The sequence below is a fragment of the Poecilia latipinna genome, unplaced genomic scaffold (genome assembly GCF_001443285.1).
Source record: "Poecilia latipinna isolate Pla-1442-1.1 unplaced genomic scaffold, P_latipinna-1.0 Scaffold2489, whole genome shotgun sequence".
Classification (NCBI taxonomy): Eukaryota; Metazoa; Chordata; class Actinopteri; order Cyprinodontiformes; family Poeciliidae; genus Poecilia; species Poecilia latipinna.
Window position 1 is genome coordinate 24996 of NW_015115105.1, and position 23542 is coordinate 48537.

The 23542-nt window shown below is 41.1% G+C and overlaps 1 protein-coding gene across 3 annotated transcripts; it reads right to left on the bottom strand.

Annotated features, from left to right (window-relative positions):
- Positions 1–4197: 4197 nt before the first annotated feature.
- On the bottom strand, positions 4198–23050 carry LOC106938023 (uncharacterized). Of its 3 annotated transcripts, none has more exons than XM_015019845.1 (12): positions 22944–23050; positions 17941–21201; positions 13731–14567; positions 11076–11198; positions 10903–10979; positions 9742–9916; positions 9357–9462; positions 9194–9240; positions 8404–8888; positions 8080–8309; positions 7650–7817; positions 4198–6434 (listed from the first exon to the last, which is right to left on the bottom strand). In XM_015019845.1, exons 2-12 carry the CDS (start codon positions 21074–21076, stop codon positions 6269–6271), a joined length of 5550 nt encoding a protein of 1849 aa, XP_014875331.1. In that variant the 5' UTR covers positions 21077–21201; positions 22944–23050; the 3' UTR covers positions 4198–6268. The 3 variants fall into 3 exon arrangements, with proteins under 3 accessions (XP_014875331.1, XP_014875332.1, XP_014875333.1); XM_015019846.1 differs by lacking the exon at positions 22944–23050 and adding an exon at positions 21566–21583; XM_015019847.1 differs by lacking the exon at positions 13731–14567.
- Positions 23051–23542: the final 492 nt, after the last annotated feature.

Consider the following 23542-nt stretch of genomic DNA (forward strand, 5'->3'; position numbering starts at 1 on the left):
ATTGTTCTCATCCTAGGATCATTGGATTAACAAGCCTTTCAGTTTTATGTGAATGTACAGTACGTAGATCGGTTTTCCTTTCGGCCGCAGTAGAGTGTAAATTTAGCATAACGCATAAACGCTACCAGTCAGATCTTTCATTTTGCCGAGGCATTTTTAACAGTATAAGCAGCTGACCAGTATATCCTTAGAACTGACATGGTTGTATATTATTTTTACTCTCTCTTCTTTTTGTAGAGTTACATATTTTGCCTCCGTTTTTAGCTGAGCGTACTTTGGTCAGACAATCTGTGACAGTAAACTGGTTTTTTTTGTTTGTTCTCCAGTGCTCTCTTTCAGTAGTGTGGCTTCTTATAGCAAGCCAAAAAAGTGCAATTTCTTTGACTGTTTACATACTGTATGTATATTTTTCTCCCTCTTTACTTTTTTTTACCTAAAGGCACTACATTATTGCCAGTGGATGATTAACTTTATAGCAAAGGTACACATAATGAGTTATTTATCTAGTTTGCATGACATGTAACCTTTGCCTGTTGCCTCTGACGGTGTGCATCTGATAAGCAAAACAAAACAAAAAAAAAGTGATAACTCATTGCCATAGAATGTCAGCTCAAACATTTTGCCTCTATATCCATAATAATAAAAGCATTTTATGTCTCCTGGTACTAAACCCTGTGAACTCGTCTTGCTTCAGCCTCAAGGCCCTCCTTCCTGCTGTGTTTGTGTTTTTAAGTGGAAGTACCGCAGTGATGCTAATCAGTATGAGTTTACAGTCCTATCTAGTGGTGTAAGATTGTACATCTCACAGTCTGTTGTCCTCTGTAATGACCCACAGTGGACAACAGGGCTGTCAAAGCAGCACAATAACAAGATGGTGGAAGGGTGTAGCGCATGGAGGTGCTCCTGTGCTCTCCTCTTTCTAGCCTTTAAAGATGGCTGGGGCAGAGTTAGGTCATTTAAACTCTCCAAAAACAAAACAAAAGGAAAAAAAAAGGGATTACAATAGTGGATAGGATTTTGAATTTTTATTGACTAGAATGTGTATGTTTGCAGAATGTCTGGTACAATCTTGTTTTAAACAAACCTGTTTATTACATGTTGAAACTAAGAATTTTTTATTTTTTTTTTAAAAAAGGATATTAATTTTAACTGAAAATTAATATCAGTTAAATATACAGTAACTGCTTTACTGTGCAGTGCCACCAACTGCACAGTAAAGCAGTTGGTGGCACTGTTGCCTAGCAGCTAGAAGGTCGAAACCTGGGCTGAGGTTTTTCTTGGATGTTCTTCCCGTGTGCATGCATGGGTTCCCTCCAGATACTCTGGCTTCCTCCTACAGTCAAAAAACATGACTGTTAAGTTCACTGAATACTCTATAAAAAATAAAAAAAAACTACCTTTAGGGCTGAGTGTGTGTGTGTGTGACTGTCTTTTGATCGACTGGTGACCTGATCAGGGCGTATATCACCTCTCGCCTGATAACCGCTCACCAGGCCCATCAGTCATTTAGTGCCACAAATGACTAAAATATGCTTACAGACGCCCGATTCTACCAAAACGATTTGCCCAAATTATTGAATTTATATGTTCAAATAATGTTAGTGGGTACAGGTGTAATAAATCCAGAACCTAGGGATGCAGTCTGCTTACAATGCCATTTGTGAAAGAATAATTTTCTGTCAGGAGCTTAGTGAGTTCCAGCGTGAATTTGACTGGGTGCCACCTGTGCAGGATGAGATTAGTATGAGGTCATAGACTTCTGAGTCAATAAGCATCCAATGCAAACATCAGGACAGTTTAAAAAATGTATTAAAACTAATGTTTGGCTTTAAGAGCTTTTGAGTCCAGACTGTCAATACTGTCAGAGTTAACTTCAGGTAAGATATTGACAGCTCATGAATCCAACGGAACCACACTTCAAATAAACCTGAGCTGATATCATTTCAGAAATGGTATCAGCCAATACAACTTGGCTGATACAATTTCAGAAATCTTTGCAGTTTTACATCAATATTTTTGAACCATTTGTTGCACAGGTTCTCTCACAGACTGAGGAGTAGTACATTGCTTCATGCTTATATTTCAGAAAGACTCAGAAATAAGTCTATGGGAAAAAATAAAATGTGGCAGAATGAAATTTTGGTAATACTTTATTTGAAGGGGGTTGAATAAGACTGTCATGACACTGTCATAAACATGACATAACACCTGTCATGAACATCAATAAGTCTTCATGAATATTTATGACTGTTGTCATAAAGCGTCATTCGGTAAATTATGACACTTTTAATACAAAGTTGACATTATTCAAAATGTCTTTGTTATGACAACTTGACATTAACCAAGAAATCATTGCTAATATAAATTTGTTATAAAAGTATTACTGATTGCACTTTAAAAATTAGGTAACTTTATGTTATTAAAGGTTTAAATAGTAATGATTTCTTGGTTAATGTCAAGTTGTCATAACAAAGACATTTTGAATAATGTCAACTTTGTATTAAAAGTGTCATAATTTACAGAATGACGCTTTATGACAAGCAGGTGTTATGTCATGTTTATGACAGTGTCATGACAGTCTTATTCAGCCCCCTTCAAATAAAGTGTTACCAAAATTTTAAATATGCATTTCTTTTTGCAAAATTTTTTTAGAAAATCCAGAGCTACAGCCTCATGATTTTTAGGCTGGTTATTTTAAGGCAGAATTCCCCATAATGGGATTATATTTAGTGTCCTGCTCCATGGCTGCTACTTCTGGGACCCCTGCTGAGTCAACTCCACTCAGATCCACCCAGAGGGAGATTGTTGCCTTTACATCTCTGCTGGCCAGACGACAATTTATCCCAAAGTAGAATCTCCCAAATCCTCCTTCTGTTTCAAGCTGGTTCAGGAAAACTGTTTTTTTTCTTTTCTTTCTGAAGTTGGAAGAAATTACACATTGAAGGGTTGCATGATAAGTGAGGCAGAGGTCATCAGTTTTATCTGCTTGATATTCAATAAAGATATGTGGTAAAAAAAAAATAAATAAAGTTTGTTTAAATACTGTTAGCTTTGATCTGAACTATTTCAACTATCCTTCCAGGATAAAAACCTTTAGTATCAAAGAAGGATTTCCACGTGAGGTATTGTGTATGACGTGCGAATCAAACAGCTGGACAGTTTTGGTTTGACCAGATGATTTTTATTGAGTGTATTTACAAACAAGCACATGCAGGAGGTGGACAACTGACCGACACCAGAGGGGCACACAACTATATGCAACAGTGGGACTTGGAAATGTCTACAGGCTACGTTACACCAGAGAGAGAGAGAGAAAAAAAGGAGGAGGAGAAGGAGGCTTTCTGTTACACACACACAGCAAAACAGCAGGACGTGCTGACACATGAAAGTGCTCACATCATCTCTACTTTCACTTCCATATGCACACGCACACACACACACACACACCACCATCATGTTCACACCCTCACGCTTTCAGAACCCAGACAGATAGAGAGCTGTTCCTTTTCATACACCTTGGAATCAATAAATAGTACATCCAATAAATTATCGGCTTTCACATAAAAAAATCTAAATGAACTTTTTTTGTCCAATAATATTCAATCTGAAGATTTCTTATAACTATCCATTTGATGGTGTTTTATTATGGTAATTATTTACAGTAAGAGCATGTAGTGGTGTCATTTACTGCTACTGGACTTTTGCTGTAGCGCCAGTAATGTCATGCTACATGGCACTGGCGTACACGGGAACTACAAGGACGTTTTGAGGAATCGAGCTCTCCCTGATTTGTCAGTGGTGAAGAAACCTTCCTACAGAACCAAATCCAGACGTCTTCGAGTCTCTTCTCGTCTCGTACCTTTAGAGTTTAAGACATCTCGCAATGCCTCAGTTGCGCACAAAACTAAAAACGATGACTTCGAAACAAAACGGCTCAACGTTTAAGCATATGCATAGTCGTCGATACATCTAGAATCCAGAGATAAACGAATAAATATATAAATATGACGCAAAGCAACGGGTTTCGTACGAGTGGCGTCAGTACAAACGAACCACTTCCACCATCACCACTATCATCAATATCAATGATTATGATCAGGAGACCTGGCAGGAAGATAAATACGAAAGCTGAGGACCAGCCACCAAACCTAAAAGCTTTACTGCAGCATTTTACATCACTTCAAGAATTTTAATTTTCCCCCCTCTCGCTGCATTCATATTTTATTTCAGATAGTGTTACACAAGAGCTGAAGATGTTTTTGTGAGGTTGTTTCTCAAACCACAAGATGAGCTACAGATTGCTTTGTCTCATATTTCACCACTGGGAGGGTTATACCAATGTGTCATTCATTCAAAGCATTCATGCTTATACTAAAATGCATTCAGTGTTAAACTTTATGAGCTATACGTAATCATTTTTCAGAAAATTACAGTACTGCAAAAGCCTCGAGTCATCCCTTGTTTCCTTTACGCTTGCCTTCCAAGGAGCCAGACTTTCCTGTAATTTTTTTTAAAAAGTTGTCCTTATTAGTAGTTCTTCAGACTTTCAGAAGTTTTCTTTGGACCTTGGCTGCTTTTTTTGTTTCTTGCAAATTTTTCTGTCCCAACCTTGTAGCTGACTACAGAATCTAACTGAAAAATGTGTGTATATACGGCATTTGGAAGAGACCAAATTTTACTTTTTAACCTACATGCAAAACACAATTTGTGGTACTGCGCATCATTCTGAATACACCACTCCAACACTGACGCGCAGCAGTGGCAGCATCATGCTGTGGTAATGCTTTTCTGTGTTGATGGGAAAATAGCTGGAGGAAAACCTGTCTGGAGCGAAAAACATTTATGCTATGATGGCCCAGTCAAAGCCCAGACCAAGATTCAATTGAGAATCTGTCGCAAGACTTGAAAATGGACAATTACAGTCTAAATCCGTCGAAAAAGTTTGAGCTTGAGTGATTTTGCCAAAAAGAATTTGCAAAAATCTCAACCGTAGAACCCAGGATCACGTTTAGGTCTCCAAAACATTGTCTTTTTTTGCAAGGCACTGTACTGAAAGTGCTTTGACAAAAAAAAAGAAAAAGAAAAAAAAAAGAAGGAATTATCAGTTGAAATGGTGGACAGATATTGAGTGAAAAAGCATGCAAAATTCAAAGATCACCTAAAAAAAAATAAAAATAAAAAACCTCGAAAACCCAGAGAAAAACCGACCAAGAAAACTCTAAGAGATTACAATAAAGTCTGGCTCAGCTGAAGCAAAATTTAAAGATGTAGTGCTTTGAAAACAATCTTTTGCACCTTAATGTATGGCGAAAAATTTGCAACACAAAAAGCACGCATAAAGGAAGATGCTGGATCTTATAATTAAAACATAGAATTTACTTTGCAGGATATCTACTTAATGCATGAGGCGAGTTGCACGTCTAAAGATGGATCAATCCATTCCCATCAGTCAAACTCACAATAATGTCACAGTCTTTACTGTTTCACTTATTTTTTCCCCCTCTTGGTAATCTATCTGCCTTGGTAAAATTCCCCTCAGTTAATATAGTTATACACATGGATTTATTATAATTTATATATATATATATATATATATATATATATATATATAATTATACAGTCTACTAGAATCGCAGAAACACACACAAACCGGGCCAGAGATGAGAGAGGTTGTTAAGGGAACACGGACCTACACAGCTACAATTCACCACATTGACACGCAGTATGCAAACAGGAGCTGCGGCGCAGTACTCTAGCATCCTTTCTTCACTCAATGACCCACCGGCTGCAGCGCTGAAGCAGTTAAAAGATGTCGACTTTAACACGTTAACTGGACAGGGTCTCCCCCCGCCGTCGGGTTTCAGATCAGCAGCTGACGTGGAGTGCAGGAATGGAAGAAAAGCATTAAAAGGGACACTTCACTTAAATATTATAATGGTTTGAATTTGAGTTGAGTCATTACTTCACGCCATCTGCTGTGTTCCTGCTACTTAAACTCATTAGCTACCAAACAGGATGAGCTTTAATGGGAAAAAAAGCCCCATATGTTCACAACAGGAGAGGACTGGAGAATACTCGAGATGAAAGCAGAGCGGAGCAGATGGCGTCACGCTCTCAACTCAAACCCACGTAAAATATCCCTTTCAGAGTAGTGCGACCTTCCCATAAACCCTCCAGACTCACTTAAAATATCTTTAATATGTATATATTTTTATATATATTTATTTAATATAATATGGATTTTAGTGCAGAGGTTACAGCGCCGACGTCACATGATGAGCGAGGTGTAGCCAATAGGTACCAGCCCCTCCTTGTCTCCCTGACGACATCGAATCCAGTCCTGATCGACGCCTCCCAGCACCACCAGCTCTTCGCCTTTGCAGAAGCTGAGCTCGGCGCCGGTTCCGGCGTGGTCGCACAGCATTCGAACGGACCTGTAGCACAAGAGCGGTTACAGCCACGAGAACGGTATGCCGTCGGCATATGAAGCAGGACCGGATGAGTCACGACCAGGACCGGTCAGAGTGATGAGTCATCAGTCGGTGAACGTCCTTCAACGAGAGAAATGATAACAGCAGCTATTCTGATCTCTGCTACACCCACCAGGGTTCCTGGAGGGTTAAAGAGAGCTGAGACAAGCCTTGGATTACCTCAGACTAAGTTGTCTTTATTTTTTTCCCATGCCTAGTCCATCCTCTTGTATAACTGATTGTCTAAATCTGACGTTTTTATTTCATGTACATAATGGCAAAACATGTTATTTAAATATCCACCAATCAGGGTTTTTTATTTTATTTATTTTTTATTGTGGTACTCTGGTTTGTATAAACCTCCAATATGTTAACATAAGTTTTAGCCTATTTTGATTTTTCTTTGATATCAAATAAACAAAATTTAAACTGTCAGACATTTTTTTTTTTTTTTATTCTTGTGAGCTTTCTTTAAACTCAAAGTTTGCAAACATTTCCTGAGTATTTGGTATTGGGCAAAAAAAAAAGCATGTTTTTTGTTTGTTTGTTTGTTTGTTCTGCCCAATAAGCTTCCCAACATAGTTTGCTTGAATTCTGGCCCATTCCTATTAGGTTTGTAATCCTTAATCCTCTCCTTCAGCCAAGCTTCCTCACATCATGATGGTGATGAAGGTGTTCACAGCCTTACAAGGTTCTCCATTTTTCCTCTAAGGACAGTCATTAAGAAAAAAACTGTAATCTGGCTTTATATATTTCTTCTTCCTCTCTTAGTGGCTCTTTAGTCAATATCCCTACACGACTCATTTCACTGTGGATAATCACACTGGCGGTAATTAATATTTGTTAACATTTTGTAGAAATGTTTTCATATCCTCCTTTACCATAAAAAGCCTTAGGATAATATATCACACTCAGTTTTATTATGTAATAAGCTGGTGTGATTGAGGCATTAACTTGAGATTGTGGTATCATCATGAGTTTTTCATAGTCTAGGGTTAAAAATGTTTTTACCAACTAGATATTTCATTCAATTTGAGTCGTTTTTAAAGGTTCTAAAATATATCAAAACGCATCTTTCAAATTCAATGGAAAATTAACGAGTAAATAACAACTGCATCTCTAGCAGCTCAAGCTGAAAAGGCGGCTCTAGTGCGAATCTGCAGAGTTTCTGTACTCTACCTGAATTGTCTGGGTTTTTCTTTCATTTCTGTGGCGTCCGTCTTTTTCTCTGATTCCACGTCTCTTCCTTCCTGAAGTTCAGTGGTTCCTTGTAGCGTTGGGGTGGAACTGCTGCTCACCATCCGGGTCAGAGCCGTGACACCGGGAGCTAACCACTGAGAGGGACGCCTGTGGATGGGAGGAATCAGACACATAGTTCAATTTTGTGGGCAGAAAACGATAAAAGTTCAATTTCACTTGATTGCTACATGCAGATTATCTAAGGCTGTTGTCCTCAGTGACATGGAAAATTGTGTTCTTTCTTTAATACCCAAAAAGTGTTCAAAAATATTTAGCCCGTCTACGTACTGGGCAAAAGCTTAGTTTATATTCTTCCATCCTAAGAAGGTCCTTTTCTGTGCTGATGTACTCAGTGAAGACAGCGGCTCACCTGGTTGGTGGTGTGTGACCCGTAGGGCTTTTGGAGGCTCCGAAAAGTCGGCCCAGACTCCAGGGAACCTGAGCGCCGTTGACGGGGGAATAGTCACTTCCCGTCTGGTCCTGGAAACCAGGACTGTTGGTGTTCGTCTCCTTTTTCACGGCAGACAGGCTAAAGTCGGCCAGGTTCTGGCTCAGCCGACCTCCCCAGCGTATCACAGCTCCCCAGCTCTGCTGGATCACCTAGAGGTACCGTAAAAAAGAAAAATAAAAGTCCACTTGGCAGAGCTGTACAACACCACAAGTGGTTGTAAGCGTTGGATGATAAAACACTGACCTGTCCTGCTTGCTGGGTAAAACTATCTTCATCTAAATTAGAAAGAGGTAAAGTTTCGATTTCCTTTTCCTGCACCCACAGCAGCTGTGGAGTTGTTTGCCCAAAACTAGGCGAAGCCTTCACAGGTTCAGAATCTGTACTTGTTGATGACCCTGATCCGCCATTGTTTAAAATCAGTGAAGTATTTGGTGAACGTTCTGGGCTTCCAAAGTCCACTTCCGAGAGGCTCTCCATGTATCTGCCAGCTGGGGATTTCTGTTGGCCCTGCGGGGAAGTCTGGAGCCCGGCCTCCTGGTGGGGAGATCTGGGCATCTCAAGCCGGTGAGAATCCGCCTCCAGGTGATGGTGCTGGAAGAGCAGGTCGAGGTTAAAGGTGAGCAGGCTGAGGGGCTGCAGCACGAGGAGCAGCTCCTCAAAAAGAGGCCAGCAGGTGGTCAGTGACAGACGCATAAAGGAAGTAGGGTGGTAATATGCCTCCAGCACATCTGAGGTTGAGAAAAATCAGGGTTTTAGAAGTGGCTTGCTTGCAAAAGGAGAATTTTGAAAAAAAAAAAAAAAATCAGTGGTGAAAGGTTCTGTAAAAGACATCTTATGTCAGAGTAAAGAGGACTGAATGCAAATTGCATTTAAAAAAATGTATTTGCTACTTTTTTGCTGGTTTATTACACAAAATTCCACTAAAATATGTTTTATTAGTTGAAGCTCAAGATGTCATAAATCTCTGGGGATATGAATACTTTTGCAAGGCAGCGTAGCAACAGCCAGATCTGTTAAGGGTTTAGAAACTTACCGCCGCAAGACTGAAGATGAGACAGCCAGAAATCTAGAAGCTTGATGCTTTAAGAGAAAAATCAGGGAAAGGAGAATGATATAAGCAGTTGTGATAAGAACATTTCCAGAGGACAGAATGTCAAACTCTTACACAGGGTTAGGTAAGAAGAGGTATTCCTTACTTTAGCAGACCAAGGAGGAATGCATTGAACCTCTGCTTGCTGTGCCTCAGCTGCGGCAGCTCGCCAACCCGGATTTGTAGGTTAAATAAGGCTTGAGTTTTGGGACCTTGCAGAAATGGTTGAGTGAGAGAGCATGAGAGGGAAAAAGAGGAAGACGGGTGATTGAAATACTGCTGTGAAGCTTGGCACTAATACAACGATCAATATCTGCATCCAGCTGGTTTCCTCTGTTCAGCGTTTTCAACAGTAAAAAAAAAATAAAAATCAACAGAGATGAGGGAGAAATATAAAATTGAAGTTTATCATCATCAACAGGAGGTGGGGAGGGGGAAACTCCAGGACAGCTGCCAGACACCGTCCAAGCATTTGAGGTTTTGGATGCTACCTGTCCTCGTTGTGGCCTGCACCAGGCTCCAGGCCGAGTTTGGCCTTCGGCCTGCGATCAGATCACTCTGGTGAGGCTTCAAGCCGTCGGTCAGCAAATTGTGCAGGGCGGGGCAGAGGCACTGCAGCACCAGACGGCCAAGAGATGGATTTATGGCGCTGTCTCCTGATAAAGCCTGGGGTGAACATGGAGGAGAGGGAAATGGAATTGGATAAGTTAAAAGGTTTGCAGCAATTGAAAAAGACGTGTCTGGAAAGAAATGCTCAAGAGGAAAAGGAGTGAAATATGCAATTCATGGACAAGTGTTTGAAGGAAATATTTGCTGATGAAATTCAACAAATGTGATTTAGTGAGCTTTCCATCTTATCTAAAACAAGTCACCAGAATACTTTAGATTAGGAAACTTTAGATTAGGAAATCATGCAGAGATGGTGAAAGTCTCACATTTTCTTCATAATCTCTCGAGTAACGTAGCAGTCAAAACACTTTTTCTGTCACCCCTTTCAAACTTTATAAGTCCTTAGTTTTCTCACAACAGCAGTTTGCTTGGCTCTCCAAAGCCTCTCCCAGCTAATGTTGCACATGCTGTGGTTTGAAGAGAAGTCAAAGTAGTCGAACAGCACCTTAGGTCAAACCCTTTCTCCTTCATTAGCTTTATTTAGGCCATACACAGAGGAACAAAAATGCTCCAACGGATAATAATTGACATAAACATTCTCTTACATCACAAACTTTATGCTCACAAACAATGCTCACAATCTCCATATAGTCTGGATCTTTACTCCCTGTTCAAGAAGTCTGTACTAGCCAAGGCACGAACTCTGTATAATCTTTGTAATGAAAGTGGTTTTTATACCCTTTTTGTGTGTGTACTAAGTGACCACACATTCATTCAATAGTTTCCTCTGAAAGAAGGTTGTTTTTGTTAAAACAATCAGTTATTTTTCTACAGCCACACAGAGAGACCGGCTTCAAGACTGCATTGCAGGGTAGGGTCCTCATCCATGTATGGTAACGCATTCTTGTTTTTGTGGGCATGACTCAAAACACTCCTATTTTATTACATTTTAAAATTGCTTATTCACTTTGAAAACCCACATCTATACATTTACACACATTCAAAAAGAACAAAGTAACTAAATCTGCTCTTTAGGGACTGACCTTCTGGACTATGGTCCGAGAAGAACTGAACTGAGCCAAGATGGCCTCCACTGCAGCACCGACTCCACTGACCAGAGCTGAGGAGAAGAAACAATAAGATAGGACCAGGGTGATAAGTTTATATGCAGTAGAGAAAAAAAAAAAAAACATAATACAAATGCGAGAATGAACACCTTTCTTTTCCTGCATGCACAGAGAAGTAAGGCCGAGACCCCTCACTGAATGCTCCACATCCTCGCCCATCCAGGGAACGTCTATCTTCTGTACGGAGCCGGCAAACGAGACGCTGCGGACGGCTTGCGACGGCAGAGAAAATGATTACTTACAGCTTCAATTTCTAAGCAAAACTAACATGTGAGTGTTATTAAGTGAAATTAAGCAGATGGAGCTTTGTGAGCACATTCTGTGAGTGTTGGAGCCACAGTAGCGAGGTTGTTTTACATCTGAATCCGTAATGATGGCTTCTTGTCAGCTTGAGAGTTAAACAGAAGCCCATGCATCAACCTCAGCTCACAAATTTATCAGGAAATTAATCATACTGACTCACTTAATGCTTCCAATTCATATCATAGATTTCATAAAACAAATTCCTGAAATCTTGCAAACTCCTAAAGCTTTACTCAAAGCATTTCCAGTGTGAATGTCTGGCCCCCAATAATTATTGTGATTCTTTCAAAACTACAAACATTATCCTTTGCAAGGGAGTTGGGTTTTAAATTAAAGAAGAGCAAAAACCTAAACGTAATTTACAAAAGAGCTAATCTATATATTATAAGTCAGTCTCAACAGTTTAGAGTTACATTTTTAAAACTGTGCAAAGTGTGATTTTCTCTGAAGTAGATAGTTCATCACATGTAGAGCCACAAATCTCACCCTAAAAAAGGTTTTAGGAATTATTTTTATGTAAATGTGATGAAGTCTACTGAAGACCAATCTATAGTTTCGCTAACTTCCACCACCCATATAATCGTGGCTAAATTGTTGCAAATTTGGAAAAACTGCTCTCATCAAACATCATTTTCTCTGCTACTATTAAAGTCCAAATGTTATAACTTTATTTAATAACTTAATGTTTGGTTGATTGCATTGAGGTCATTGTTGCATTTAAATTGAAGCCTGAAAAGCTCCTAACTTACTTTGGTCTCCCAGCAACCAGCACAGCCAAGCATAACCTCAACTTGGAAAAGTAAGTGTTTCTCCTGGGGGAGAGCCAATTAATATGTGCAAGAGAGTTGAACACATAGCTACAATTTATTACCGTGAAGAGCAAGAATTATTGTTGAAGTTTCTTGGTGAGACACGAGCAGCCTGTAATATTTCCCTAATAATATTTTTTTCCTGGAGTATGCTGGAGACATTTTATTTTAGATCTGGTTACAAAGAAAATGTAGAATTGTGGAGATGTTATCGATAACTTTAAAAACCGAACAGTCTTCACTGTGATGAAAAGAAAATCTTGTTACAATCATATTTTTTAAGTTGATTTGATAGTTTAACTCAATCAAGAGCTTTCATCACGTTTCAAGCTATTTACCCTCAAGGTCCAAATTTCAATATATCCCAGCATTATTAGCAAAGGAAGAATAAAGCCCTAGATTTTGCGAGGTTCCAGAAACAGAGCAGAAATGTTCATCTATAAATTTCTTCAAGAAATATATGCCATGAAGTCAGAGGCATTGTGAGTGGGTTTAAAACATTCTACAAACTTACAGTAAGGAAACCTGAACAAACAAGAAGCTAAAAAGAAACAGCTGTTGGAGTTACCACAAAAATAACGGGACATATAACAACAAATGTGCAAACACAGGTGCTGTGGACACACCGGTATTTATAGAACATAAACTTATAATTTAAAGACTTATTATACAAGCAAAGTCATACAGTGGATGTAGAAAGTTTATAAAATGGCTGTATTAAAATGCCAACGTTTTGCGACATGAAAAATAGGACTATAATAATTCCTTTCAGACCATTTTCCACCTTTAAATTGACCTGTAACCCTTATGACTAAAAAAAAAAAATTTTTAATAGAAATACAGTAATCTCTTTAAAGGAAAAATAAAACTAAGAAATTTGGTTGCATAAATGTTTACATAGAGTTAGAAGAAAGTGTGCAAACCTATGTAACTAACTTGTTATTTTTATTTTTTATCCACTCTACCCGGTCCTAAAATGTTGTTTTTTAAAAAAGTCAGTAAGTTTGAAAAACCTTTAAAAAATAAAAGGTATTAAATGTAGAAAAGTTCTGAAATGAAAAACACCCTGGCATTTTAAATAGGGTGGATAGACTTTTTTTTTAAATCCACTGTATACGAAGGTTTAACTGTTATCAAAGTGGGGGAAACAAGGAACAAAGTAAACACTTTAAAAATCAATTCCATTTTCCCTGCAATTTAAAGATCTTCTGTGCTGTGGGTGTGCTTTGGCTGAGATGCATGTGTCAATTTTAATACATCATGCAGAAACAGAAGAAAAACAAGGAGAGAATCCAGAACAGACCAACACAGACAGGGGAGGACAAAGAGAGACAGACTGAGCAGAGTGACTGTAGACACGCTGTGACAGGACCAGCTGTTCCCCGTCTGAAGGTCCTTTTTGCAGATTTGAAAGAAGAATGGAGATAGGACATATCAGATGACCTGCAGGGAGCTGCCCTCTGATATCACAAATAGCTATAGTTACAGCTACTTTCAAATCTGGAAAACTCCCTCCAAGCTGAAAAAGGGAACACCCACTCCAGAGTGAAATACGCACAAGTTAAATGTCTAGCAAAATAATAATAATAAAAAAAAAAAAAGTCTGAAAAAATGTGAAATGCAGATTCTTACTCGCCACATGTGGCTGCAGAGGACCCTGGTAGAGTTTAGGGGGTAGCGGGGGCGCCCTGGGTGGGATGGGAGGGTAGAGGTTGGGGTAGTAAAGGGGAGCAACGAGGGCAGGTAGGGTGTGTGAACGGGGGAAGAGCGGGGAGTTGAGGCGAGAGAGCGGGAGAGCTCCAGAGCGCTGGGGAGGGGAGAGAGCGCCGATGGGGGAGAGGCGTGGAGGGGCGCCCCGGTGGAGCGGGCAGTTTTTAGGGTGGTACAGGTAGCATGTGGGGAGGGGAGGAAGCTCTTTGGACATTCTGGCCTTAATGCTATCGTCTGCACGGCAGCGCCTCTCTGAATACAGCGAATCCACAGCACCGAAGCTGTCTGGGTAACTCATCATAACATCTATGTTCTTATATGGAGTGGTGCAGCCTTGCGGTCCGGAGGTGCCACTAAGCGAGGCGTGGGTGTCGCCTCGCTTCTCCGAATCGCTGCCGTAGAGTGAGTCAAAATTACACTTCGACTCAACCTCCCCCGTGTTGGTTTTGGAATCGCTGACGTACTTATAAGCTGAATGTGTGTTTTCGCTGAAAATGTCTCTGTAGTAATGAGGAGAGTCTGCACGGAAATCAGCCAGGGAATCATCAAATCCAGAGCCTACAAGAGAGCTGGAGTCGTCTCTGCGGATATAAGCTGAGCCTGCAGCAGCAGGACTCCACTGTTCGCTGGCCTGTTTGTCGGAGGACCACCGACCTGCGAGGAGCTGCGAGTTATGGGGGTCTGGGTGGAGGGGAGGGAGGGCGGAGTGCAGGAAGTAGGGTTGAGGGGACCGGGCAAGGGACAGCGGGGGTGAGGAAACTGTTCAGTTCAGGGGATTAAGCGGAAAAATATTAGTCAGGATAGGGCGGACATAAAGCCAAGCAATGGACATACAATGGATACAACCGAGTGGGATGGATGGGTGAGAAAAAAAAACCAAAGTGATAATGTGGCAAAGAAATGGGAAGGAGAAAGAGAGAGATGTAGAGAATGTTAGTGTAAAACAGGAGAAAAATGCACATTTCTAACAGTATTTCAGTCTCCATCGTCTAATAACACAGCGCTGGACTTAGACTTGGCTCACATTTAAAAACTGACCACAGGAGTCAGAGAGGCTGATTTATTAAGATCAATTCCACTTCCTTTAAATAAGGGCTAGTGTGCCTGTGGCTCTCAACCTGCCCCACATGTGATGCTCAGACTGCAGGTAAGCAAATGTTAAGAACAGCTGAGAGGGCATCGTTTGCGTGTTTTTGTTTGTCCAGACAAAAATGAGAGAAAATCTGGCAGCGACTTAATCCTGAATTCTATCTTATGACCAGCAGATGGCAGCTTTGAACAGAAGTCTTTAGATTTGGGATTTTACATAAATAAATGCTATAAAGCCTCAGCATTTGACTGGGGTTTTATGTGATAGACCAACACAAAGTAGTCAATAATTGTACAAAGTGTTTTTTTTTGTTTTGTTTGTTTAACCATATTGCTCATATGGATTTTGTTAGCTTAAGAAAATCTAGCACCCCCAAAGGGATACATGTGTGCAATTTCATTTCAGAATAAATCCAGCTGTAATTTTGGAAAAAAAATATCATGGGGACTAATGAGTTAAAAGTGGAACTTTTCAGAAGGCGTGCGTCTTGTTAAATGAGGTATAGAAATAATAGCAGCTCAGTAAAAGTCTAGACCTAAATGCAATTAAGAATCTGGGATAAAACTTGAAAAATGCTGGTCCCAGATGCTAGCAGTAATCCGACTGTGCCTGAACCATTTTGCACACAATAATATGCAAAACAATGCCCCTAGAAGCTGATAGAGACAGAGGACTTACAGCTGCAATCACAGCACAAGGAAATTAGAAAAAGCATAGAGTCACATCTTTCAGATATGTAAAAAAAAAAAAAAAAAATCCAGATGAATACATTAAAGTTGTTTGTCTTGATGCAAACTAAAAAAAGTTGATGGGGTGTAAACACAGTGTAGTTTCACTTTCTATCACTTGCTTGAGAAAAGCATGTGAAGATAGAAAATGTTTAGACTCCATAAACTACTCCAAATATTTTAAACTTCTCTGCAGTGCGGTGCCATCTCCAGACCGCCTTCCCTCTGTCAGTTTTCTCCTTTGTTTCCTCCCCTGCTTCTACCTTCCTGTCCTTCCCAGCAGTAACAGCAGTCAGCGTATGAATGCTGAGTCAGTAGACAGAGATAACACACTTTGGTCTCTAACCTCGGCTCTGTAGAGCCTCAGAGTGGCACTACAGTTTTCTGCCAGGCTAAAAAAAAGAGCTGAGAGAGAAGTCGTACCTTGTTTAGACTTGAGCTCCCTTTGTACTGAAGTCAACATATGCTACTTCCTATTATCAAAACAAAACTCTTAGCAATTGGCCTGTACACAGAGATCCACCCCTTTGGCTCTTAAAGGTGTACACGTCTTTTCATAAGTTGTTTCATTTTCCTCTAAATACATACATTTCAGGAAAAAACAACTTGTTAATTTCTTCATGAGCGGTAGGAAAAATCATCAACACTGCTGCATCAATCGGACACCTATCAAAGAGATATCTCACTCCAAGATCTTAAAGAATTAAAATAAACTTTCATACTGGATGACTCTGTGGATACAGGGAAGCAGCCATCCAACACAGTATAAACTGATGGGAATCAAATCCATCAGTTTATAATGTGCAAAAAAGTATTTGCTAACTTGCAAATTTAATCTGAGAAAATAGAGAAAGCTGTTTTTAAATCATAGTGTCATTAAAAGGAATCATCGACATTAATAGGTTCAATCGGAGAGAGAAAGCTATCAAAAGCAACATCACTCAATATGAAAAGGTTATCCTTGATGTACCTAAATCAATAATGAATTGATTGAGAAAGAAAGGACATAGCAAAGAAGGAGCACTTTTAGACAGTAGTGATAATAAAGATAGGAAATGAATGTATTTTTCCTTGCTCTTCTTTGCTTTTTTCCTACCTTTCCCAGACTAGGGAAATAATAAAATCAAATCCCATACTTTTCCAGATTGAATAGGAATCCAGTTAGGAAAATAAGAAAACTGAAAACGTAAGAATAAAAGTAGACTTTAGTGCTCTCCCATTATCCCCCAACCCTCAGAATGAAGAGATGATAAATAATTGAATAAGTTTGTGATGAAATCACACTTCGATAACCAGTGGAGGATGGGCTGGCTGGAACGTTTCCAAACACCTCTTTTATCTCATATTACCTCATCTATCTACACGGCAGTTCATCTTCCACTCCCGAGCTTCCCTCACTCCCAAACTCTCGCTGCGTACCCCTCATTATCAGCCATCCATCACATCACCCTTACTTTCCCTCTGAGTCATGCTCAATGTACCATTACCATTAATGAGTCGACATTTTCATCCATCTTGGTTTTTCTATTACGAGACAACAAGGAGGAAAATGTCCAAGGAAATAATCTCTGCATGACTGAGGATATGAGAATGCAGCCTATCCGCCTGTTTTTTATCCCCTCTTTCCTCTTTTCATTATCCTATCATCTCGATTTTAAGTTACAGTTTGTAATGGACACATAAATAAAGACATCGACAGGATTGTGAAAAAAAACCTTAACTCTTCATGTTGTGCTTCCTGATACTTAAAACAAATCATTAATTCATCAAACATTTTTGGATTGGACGCAAGGTTGAGCGTGAATGAAAACTAACATTGCACATCACCATGAAATATGGCGGTGGTGGCATCATCTGGATAATGTGTAATTTTATCTCCAAAATTATGAATGTACTGCTTTATGGTGGTCTATCACATACAATCTCAATAAAACATACTGAAGTTTTCTGGATGCAACCTAACAAAACGTGAAAGACTGACAAGTGTAAGAATACTTCTGAAAAAATCTTAGTATGTTTTTAGCTAAAACATTGTTCAACAAGGCTTGTTGCAACTGAAAAACTGTTTTGTTTTGTAATAGATTGAAGTAAAGAAACTGGAACCATTTTGTTGCCATTTTCACTGCCAGCTGGTCACAAAGTATCTAGAGATCGAATTGGTTCTTTGCGAACGCTTTTGAGGCTCAGCGGGAAGTGAATTAAAAACTAAGACCACTTTTCTGTGTGAACATGAGAAATCACTTCACGGTTTTCAACTGTATTAAATTGGAATGGCCTTGTTAGTTATTTGTTGACTCGTGAAAGTTGTACTCACCAGAAGTTCTCGATTCAAAAGTTCTCCCTCCATCAGCCCGGCCTCTCACCTCCACTTCCTCTTTTCCTTTCTCTAGCTTCCTTTCCTTCATCTCTTCCCTCATCTCCCTGTCTTGGCCTACATTCCACAGGCTGCTGTCACTGACTGAGCAGCCGATCTTCTGCGACAGGCACAACTCCAGCTGTCCACCCTCCTTGTCAGCTCTCTGCAGCATCTCCTTCAGGGCGGCCATGGAGGTGAGGGCTGGGGGCGGCTGCATGAACAGGGCCTGGGCCTGTGAAGTGTACTCCCACTGGCTGCCGTCACTACCAGCCTTCTCCCTCCTCCACCTCAAGTTGTAGAGTATATCTGGGTCGGGGGTGATGACAGTGGGGTCGGGGTCGGGATCGGTGATCACCTTTGTGGGAGGGGAGGTGCTCTTGTTGCGGAAACGAAGCTCTTTAAACGTAGTCACCTTTGGACCAGAGCCTGGAGATGAGCCTGATGAACCGAGCTTCTTTGGGACTTCAGTGGCGGATTTTCTCTTCTCCAGTACTGGGAGCTGTGGTGGGGCTTCACATTCGGGTGTGAAAGCTATAAGCCAATCAAAGCGCTCAGGTTGCTCAGAGTTAGCAGGCAAAGTGCTGACTTTGAGGGGCGCTAAAGAAGGTGGGATGGGAGGCAAAGGACGAGGAGGTGGAGGAGGCGGAGGAGAATCTGGTAGCTCATTTGAATAAGAGAAAGTCTTTACTGTTGCTTCATGCAGATTATTAAAACTTGTGCTGTAGTAATGATCTGTCACCAAAGCAGTATTCTTCTTTCTTCTTCTTGCAATTTCAGTGAAGGAGGTGGTCCTTTGTCTGTCTTTGCTTTCCCCCTCCTTATTGCCGTCCTCAGATGCTTTTCCATCTCCACCCACTTTGCCTGTGTTGTTTTCCTTCTCTGCCTCCCTGTCTTGTAATCTGAACTCTCTGGACTCCAGAGGTCTGGATGTAAAGTGATTATCTGCTTCCTCCTCATCGCCCAGCTCCCCAACGCAGACACTGAGCTCAGGGCTGAGCTTGAGGAGCTCGGCTTGGGTCAGTCCGGCAAGCATGAGCAGCTTCCGGATCTCCACGTCCAATGTGTGGAAGGAGGGCGGAGGGGGCAGGGCAGGTGGTGGTGGTATGGCGGGGGGTGAGAAGGAGCAAGACACTGAGATGACAGGTGGAGGAGGCAATGGTGGAGGGCGTGTGGTGGGTGGTGGCAGAGAGAGGGGAGTTCTTTCCTGTTCAGCTTGAAGAGCAGCGAGGCGCTGGGCCTCCTTCCTGGCAAGGTGTCGCTTTCGAGGTGGAGGGATGGGTGGGGTTGGAGTGGGAATGGACGGAGGTGGGGAAGGAGTGGTATAGAGGGTGAGGTAGGGAACTGGTTTGGTGAGAGGGAGAGGAGGGATGGATGGCGGAGATGGAGGGAGGGGCTTCTCACATCGAAATGTTGAGAATGTGGGCGAAGAGGAGTTGGGGGAGAAAGTCGACAAGGTGGGGGAGGTTGCGACGGCCATGGAGGTGGTCTCTCTGCTGATGTTGATGTAGGTGTGGAGATCAGAGCTCACGCTGGCATGACGGGCAGGAGGTTTGGGGGGTCTGGGTGGCGGCTCAATGGGGGAAGGGGTGAGGGAGTCTGGAGCAAGGGGATCTTCACAGTCTGACGGAGCGGTGAGATCAACTCCGGCATCTGAAAACTCCTGAGACTCCCCCATTGTTCCATCGCGGGTTTTATACAACTTCCAGGGAATGTCGATGTTCCCCATTTCATCCATAATATCTGAGAGGTCCTGCTCCTCCAGATCCTCCAGATCAAATCCCTTCTCGTGAAGTCTGGCAATGTAAGCCAACTTCACTTCCCTGTTCACTTTTTCCAAACGATCTAGGTGATCTAGGCGATCCCTCAGTACATCCCAGTGTTGCTCCCCTTCCAGATCCCAGCGAGCAACTTGGATAACCTGGCTGAAGCGCTCCATTTTCCCAAACTCCCCTACAGACTCTAGGAAGTCAAGTAAATCTAGTTTGTTAGGATCAGAGTCGCCTTTTACCCCTAAGTAGTCAGGAGAAGGGGAGTCAAGCGCAGAGGGGTATCCCTCATCAGGGGAGCAAGAGGCAACTGGGGAACAGGAGGTTAGGGAGAAAGGATTTTTGTTAAGCGGAAGAGATGAGGAATGTTTGAACTCAGGGAATTGGTCTTTGGGGTTCAAAGCAGCAGACAAATGGTCCTGGTCCTGTGAGAAGCACATGGAAGCGCACTGATCGGCACAGTCGGACTCCAGGTCAGAGCAGGAGCTGATGGAAGTGGAGGATGATGAAGTGGAAGAGGAGAGTGAGAATTCCAAGAGGGATGGGGGGCAGTCACAGCATGACGGCACCAGGGTGTCATCATCGTCATCATCACTATCTGTCTCATTGTCCTCATCATCATCGATAGCAGTATCTCTGCTGCTCATTTCCTCCTCATCGTCTTCATTTACAGTTTTCTTGTTGTCCACGTCTGCATTTTCATCTGCGTTCTTTACATCGTTTCCCAGATTGGCAGCAGATTGGGCAGAGGGCTCCGCATGCGAGGGAACCGACTCTTTGGCTTTCGTCCCATCACGCTTGTGGGCCAACTGAACCACAGAAGGAGGAGGAGGAGGTAGCTGCAGCTGCTGCCTGATGGAGACGGTGTTGTTGTTGTTGTGGTTATGGTTGAACATGCTGTTGTTGTCCTGAGGGGAGCGCCCATCGCAGCACAGGCAAGGGAGGCTTGGCTCGTTGCAGTTTGGATCCAGAGGGAGGACGGAGGGGAGAGGCAGCGGAGGGGCAGCCACCTCTGGCGTGTTCCGGGTCGCCGCAGATGGCCGAGTGCTCTTCAGTTTGGGCTTGGCCAATCTGGAAGCAGTGGGACCTTGTTTCTGAGAGCTCGGTCTGGACTGGATTATTGGAGCTCGTGGCTGTGCAGCCGTCCTGCTCCTGGAGGAAGCAGCAGGGGCTTTAACAGCCCGCCTTGGGGACGGGGTGGTGATTGTGTTCATGTTTTTATCCTCCTTCTGAAGACTAGAGCCACGAAGCTTGGGCCCAGCTGAGTTAGCGGTCCGCCTGCTGGCGTCGAAACGCCGCGGCTTTGGAGTCTGGGAGGACGACTGCATCGTGGGAATGGGACTATTTAAAACTGTCAGATACTTCTGTTGCTATAGAAACTGGTGCTGGAAATTCTGGACGAATCCTGTCTATGATGCACCGTAAGTCACATCTTGGCTTGACTCCCAAGATCCTGCAACATCAAAGGAGACACACGATGAATCATTTCTACGAGCAGGCTCGGCTCACCAAACACCAGTTTTCGTGTCTACACGTGTCTTTGTTTCATACTAAATTGAAGTGAAGCAGACGTGGACTATAACATATTCATTAAAATCCAACTTTACAGATAACAGAGTAAATCTCCAGAGAACACTTTGTCTCATGCTGTCAGAGAAAATAACATCTGATGATGTCTTATTTATTCCACTCTGCTATGCATGGGTAGGGATTTTCTATTCTTTCTTTGTACGTATCTCCTATGCCTTCCAAAAGCATTGGATTGTATTGCTGAAACTCTGACAGTAAAATGGGTTTACATATCATGGCATACAAACGGATTGACACCCTTTGAACTTTTTTAAGGTAAGGTAAGGTAATTTTATTTATATAGCACATTTTCAGCAACAAGGCAATTCAAAGTGCTATAAAGTGCTTTTAGACTTTCTGCAGGATTTCCCTGTCTTAGGTTTCATCCTTATCAAATCCACCCAGGCTCCCTGTACTTCCTGAAGAAAAACATATACAAGCGGGAGTGAAACTGAATTCCACTTTTGGATTATACTAGATATTTTACGGGTACTGGATCATTTTTAAGACTTTTCTTTTTTCAAATTAATACCATGTTTCATTTTCTGTCCTTTTCAAAATCAACATGAATTATGAACTACTTTCTGAGTGGTTTTGTTATCCACCACATGGCTGCCACAGGACCCTTTTTTTTGTTTTTTTACAGCTACTTAAACACTGACAGCAAGAAGACTCCCTCATGAGGCATTCTCAACATGAAATTTCATTTCATTAAACAAGTTTTTCATTCTCTCTTAATATTTTTTGCCCTGACATTGAAAAAGAACACAGTCTAACAAGCTACCCTTAAAATATTGCATAATTAATCATTAATATTTATTAGAGATAGAACTGTCATCTTATGGGAAAGCTTCCTCAGTAATCTTTAGTCGATAGTGTTTGCATCTCTGCCACAAGGAACAGCAACATCAAATGAAAAAGATTGTAGGGGGGGAAAAAAATCCCCAATACCTGGAGCATAACGCAGATGTAACTGGAGCATGAAATAATCAGCACATCACTGAGTGTGCCTTCTTCTTTTAAAAGCCCATCCACCGAAATAAAATAAATAAAATAAAAATATATAATATAAAAATAATATATATATATATATATATACATACATATATATAGTCCTTTACAGCAATGGGAACATAAATGACTCAATAATCTGTTTGTTCTCAGGAATGCAGGTTGAAGCCAGCAAAGCTATAAAGTACACCAAGGAACTACAATATAAACTACTGCCTATCTCTGCGTGTGTTTGGACGGTCCCGTGCAGAACCTTGTTAGCATTGATCCCACAGAGCTGATGGAGACTGGGCTGAGGATGGGTGGAGGAGGGGGGCTACATCCATCCGCATCGCTCTCAAACAGGCCCACACGCCCCATTTATTACGCTTTATAGCGTCAACCTCTATTTTATCCCTGTTCTAACTCAAATATGCGTATATATAAATAAAATAATATTAAATAATATACATTTAAACCCACATAGTCTACGTATCACGACCTCAAGCGGAATTCTACGTTTTTTAACCATGTTAAATCATGACATTTCTCTGACATGACTCGTTAAAGCAGGTACGCTTAAAAAAACAATATACGGACATGCATGCAAATAAATGTAGTATTAAAATGACTCACGTCGGATTCGTTTAAAGATGGGTGAAGGTCTCCATCTCCTATGTCTTTCTCACATCCAAGTCCGGGAGGATGTGGATTCTTCTCGTTGTTAACGGCCTCATCGTCTGTCTTCTCGCGAGAACACAGAAACGCCTCCTTTTCCCCCCAGCCAACCCCTTGCTGGTATCAGCATAATCATCCTCATCATTGCGTTTCATTTATTTATATATATATATATATATATATATATATATATATATATATATATATATATATATATATATATATTTTTTTTTTTTTTTTTTAGATTTATTAGGTCAATTGTGAACAAAATCAGACAAAATATTTAATTTCTATATCTAGTGTACAGTGTACATCTCATATTACTAACAATGTTTTTATTTAGAAATAGAACATATTTTAAATGCATTAGAGTAATATATTAAGATGTTTTTTATATTTTTTTATGTTTCAAAACATTACAAAAAACTGTCTTAAAAAGCCATTGAAAACCAAAATTCAGTTCCTCAGAAAAGTGGTAATTTACATAAGATCAATAAAAAACACTGAATACAAAACTGTATAAAAGTAAACTAATTTTACTTTAGTTAAGCACACAA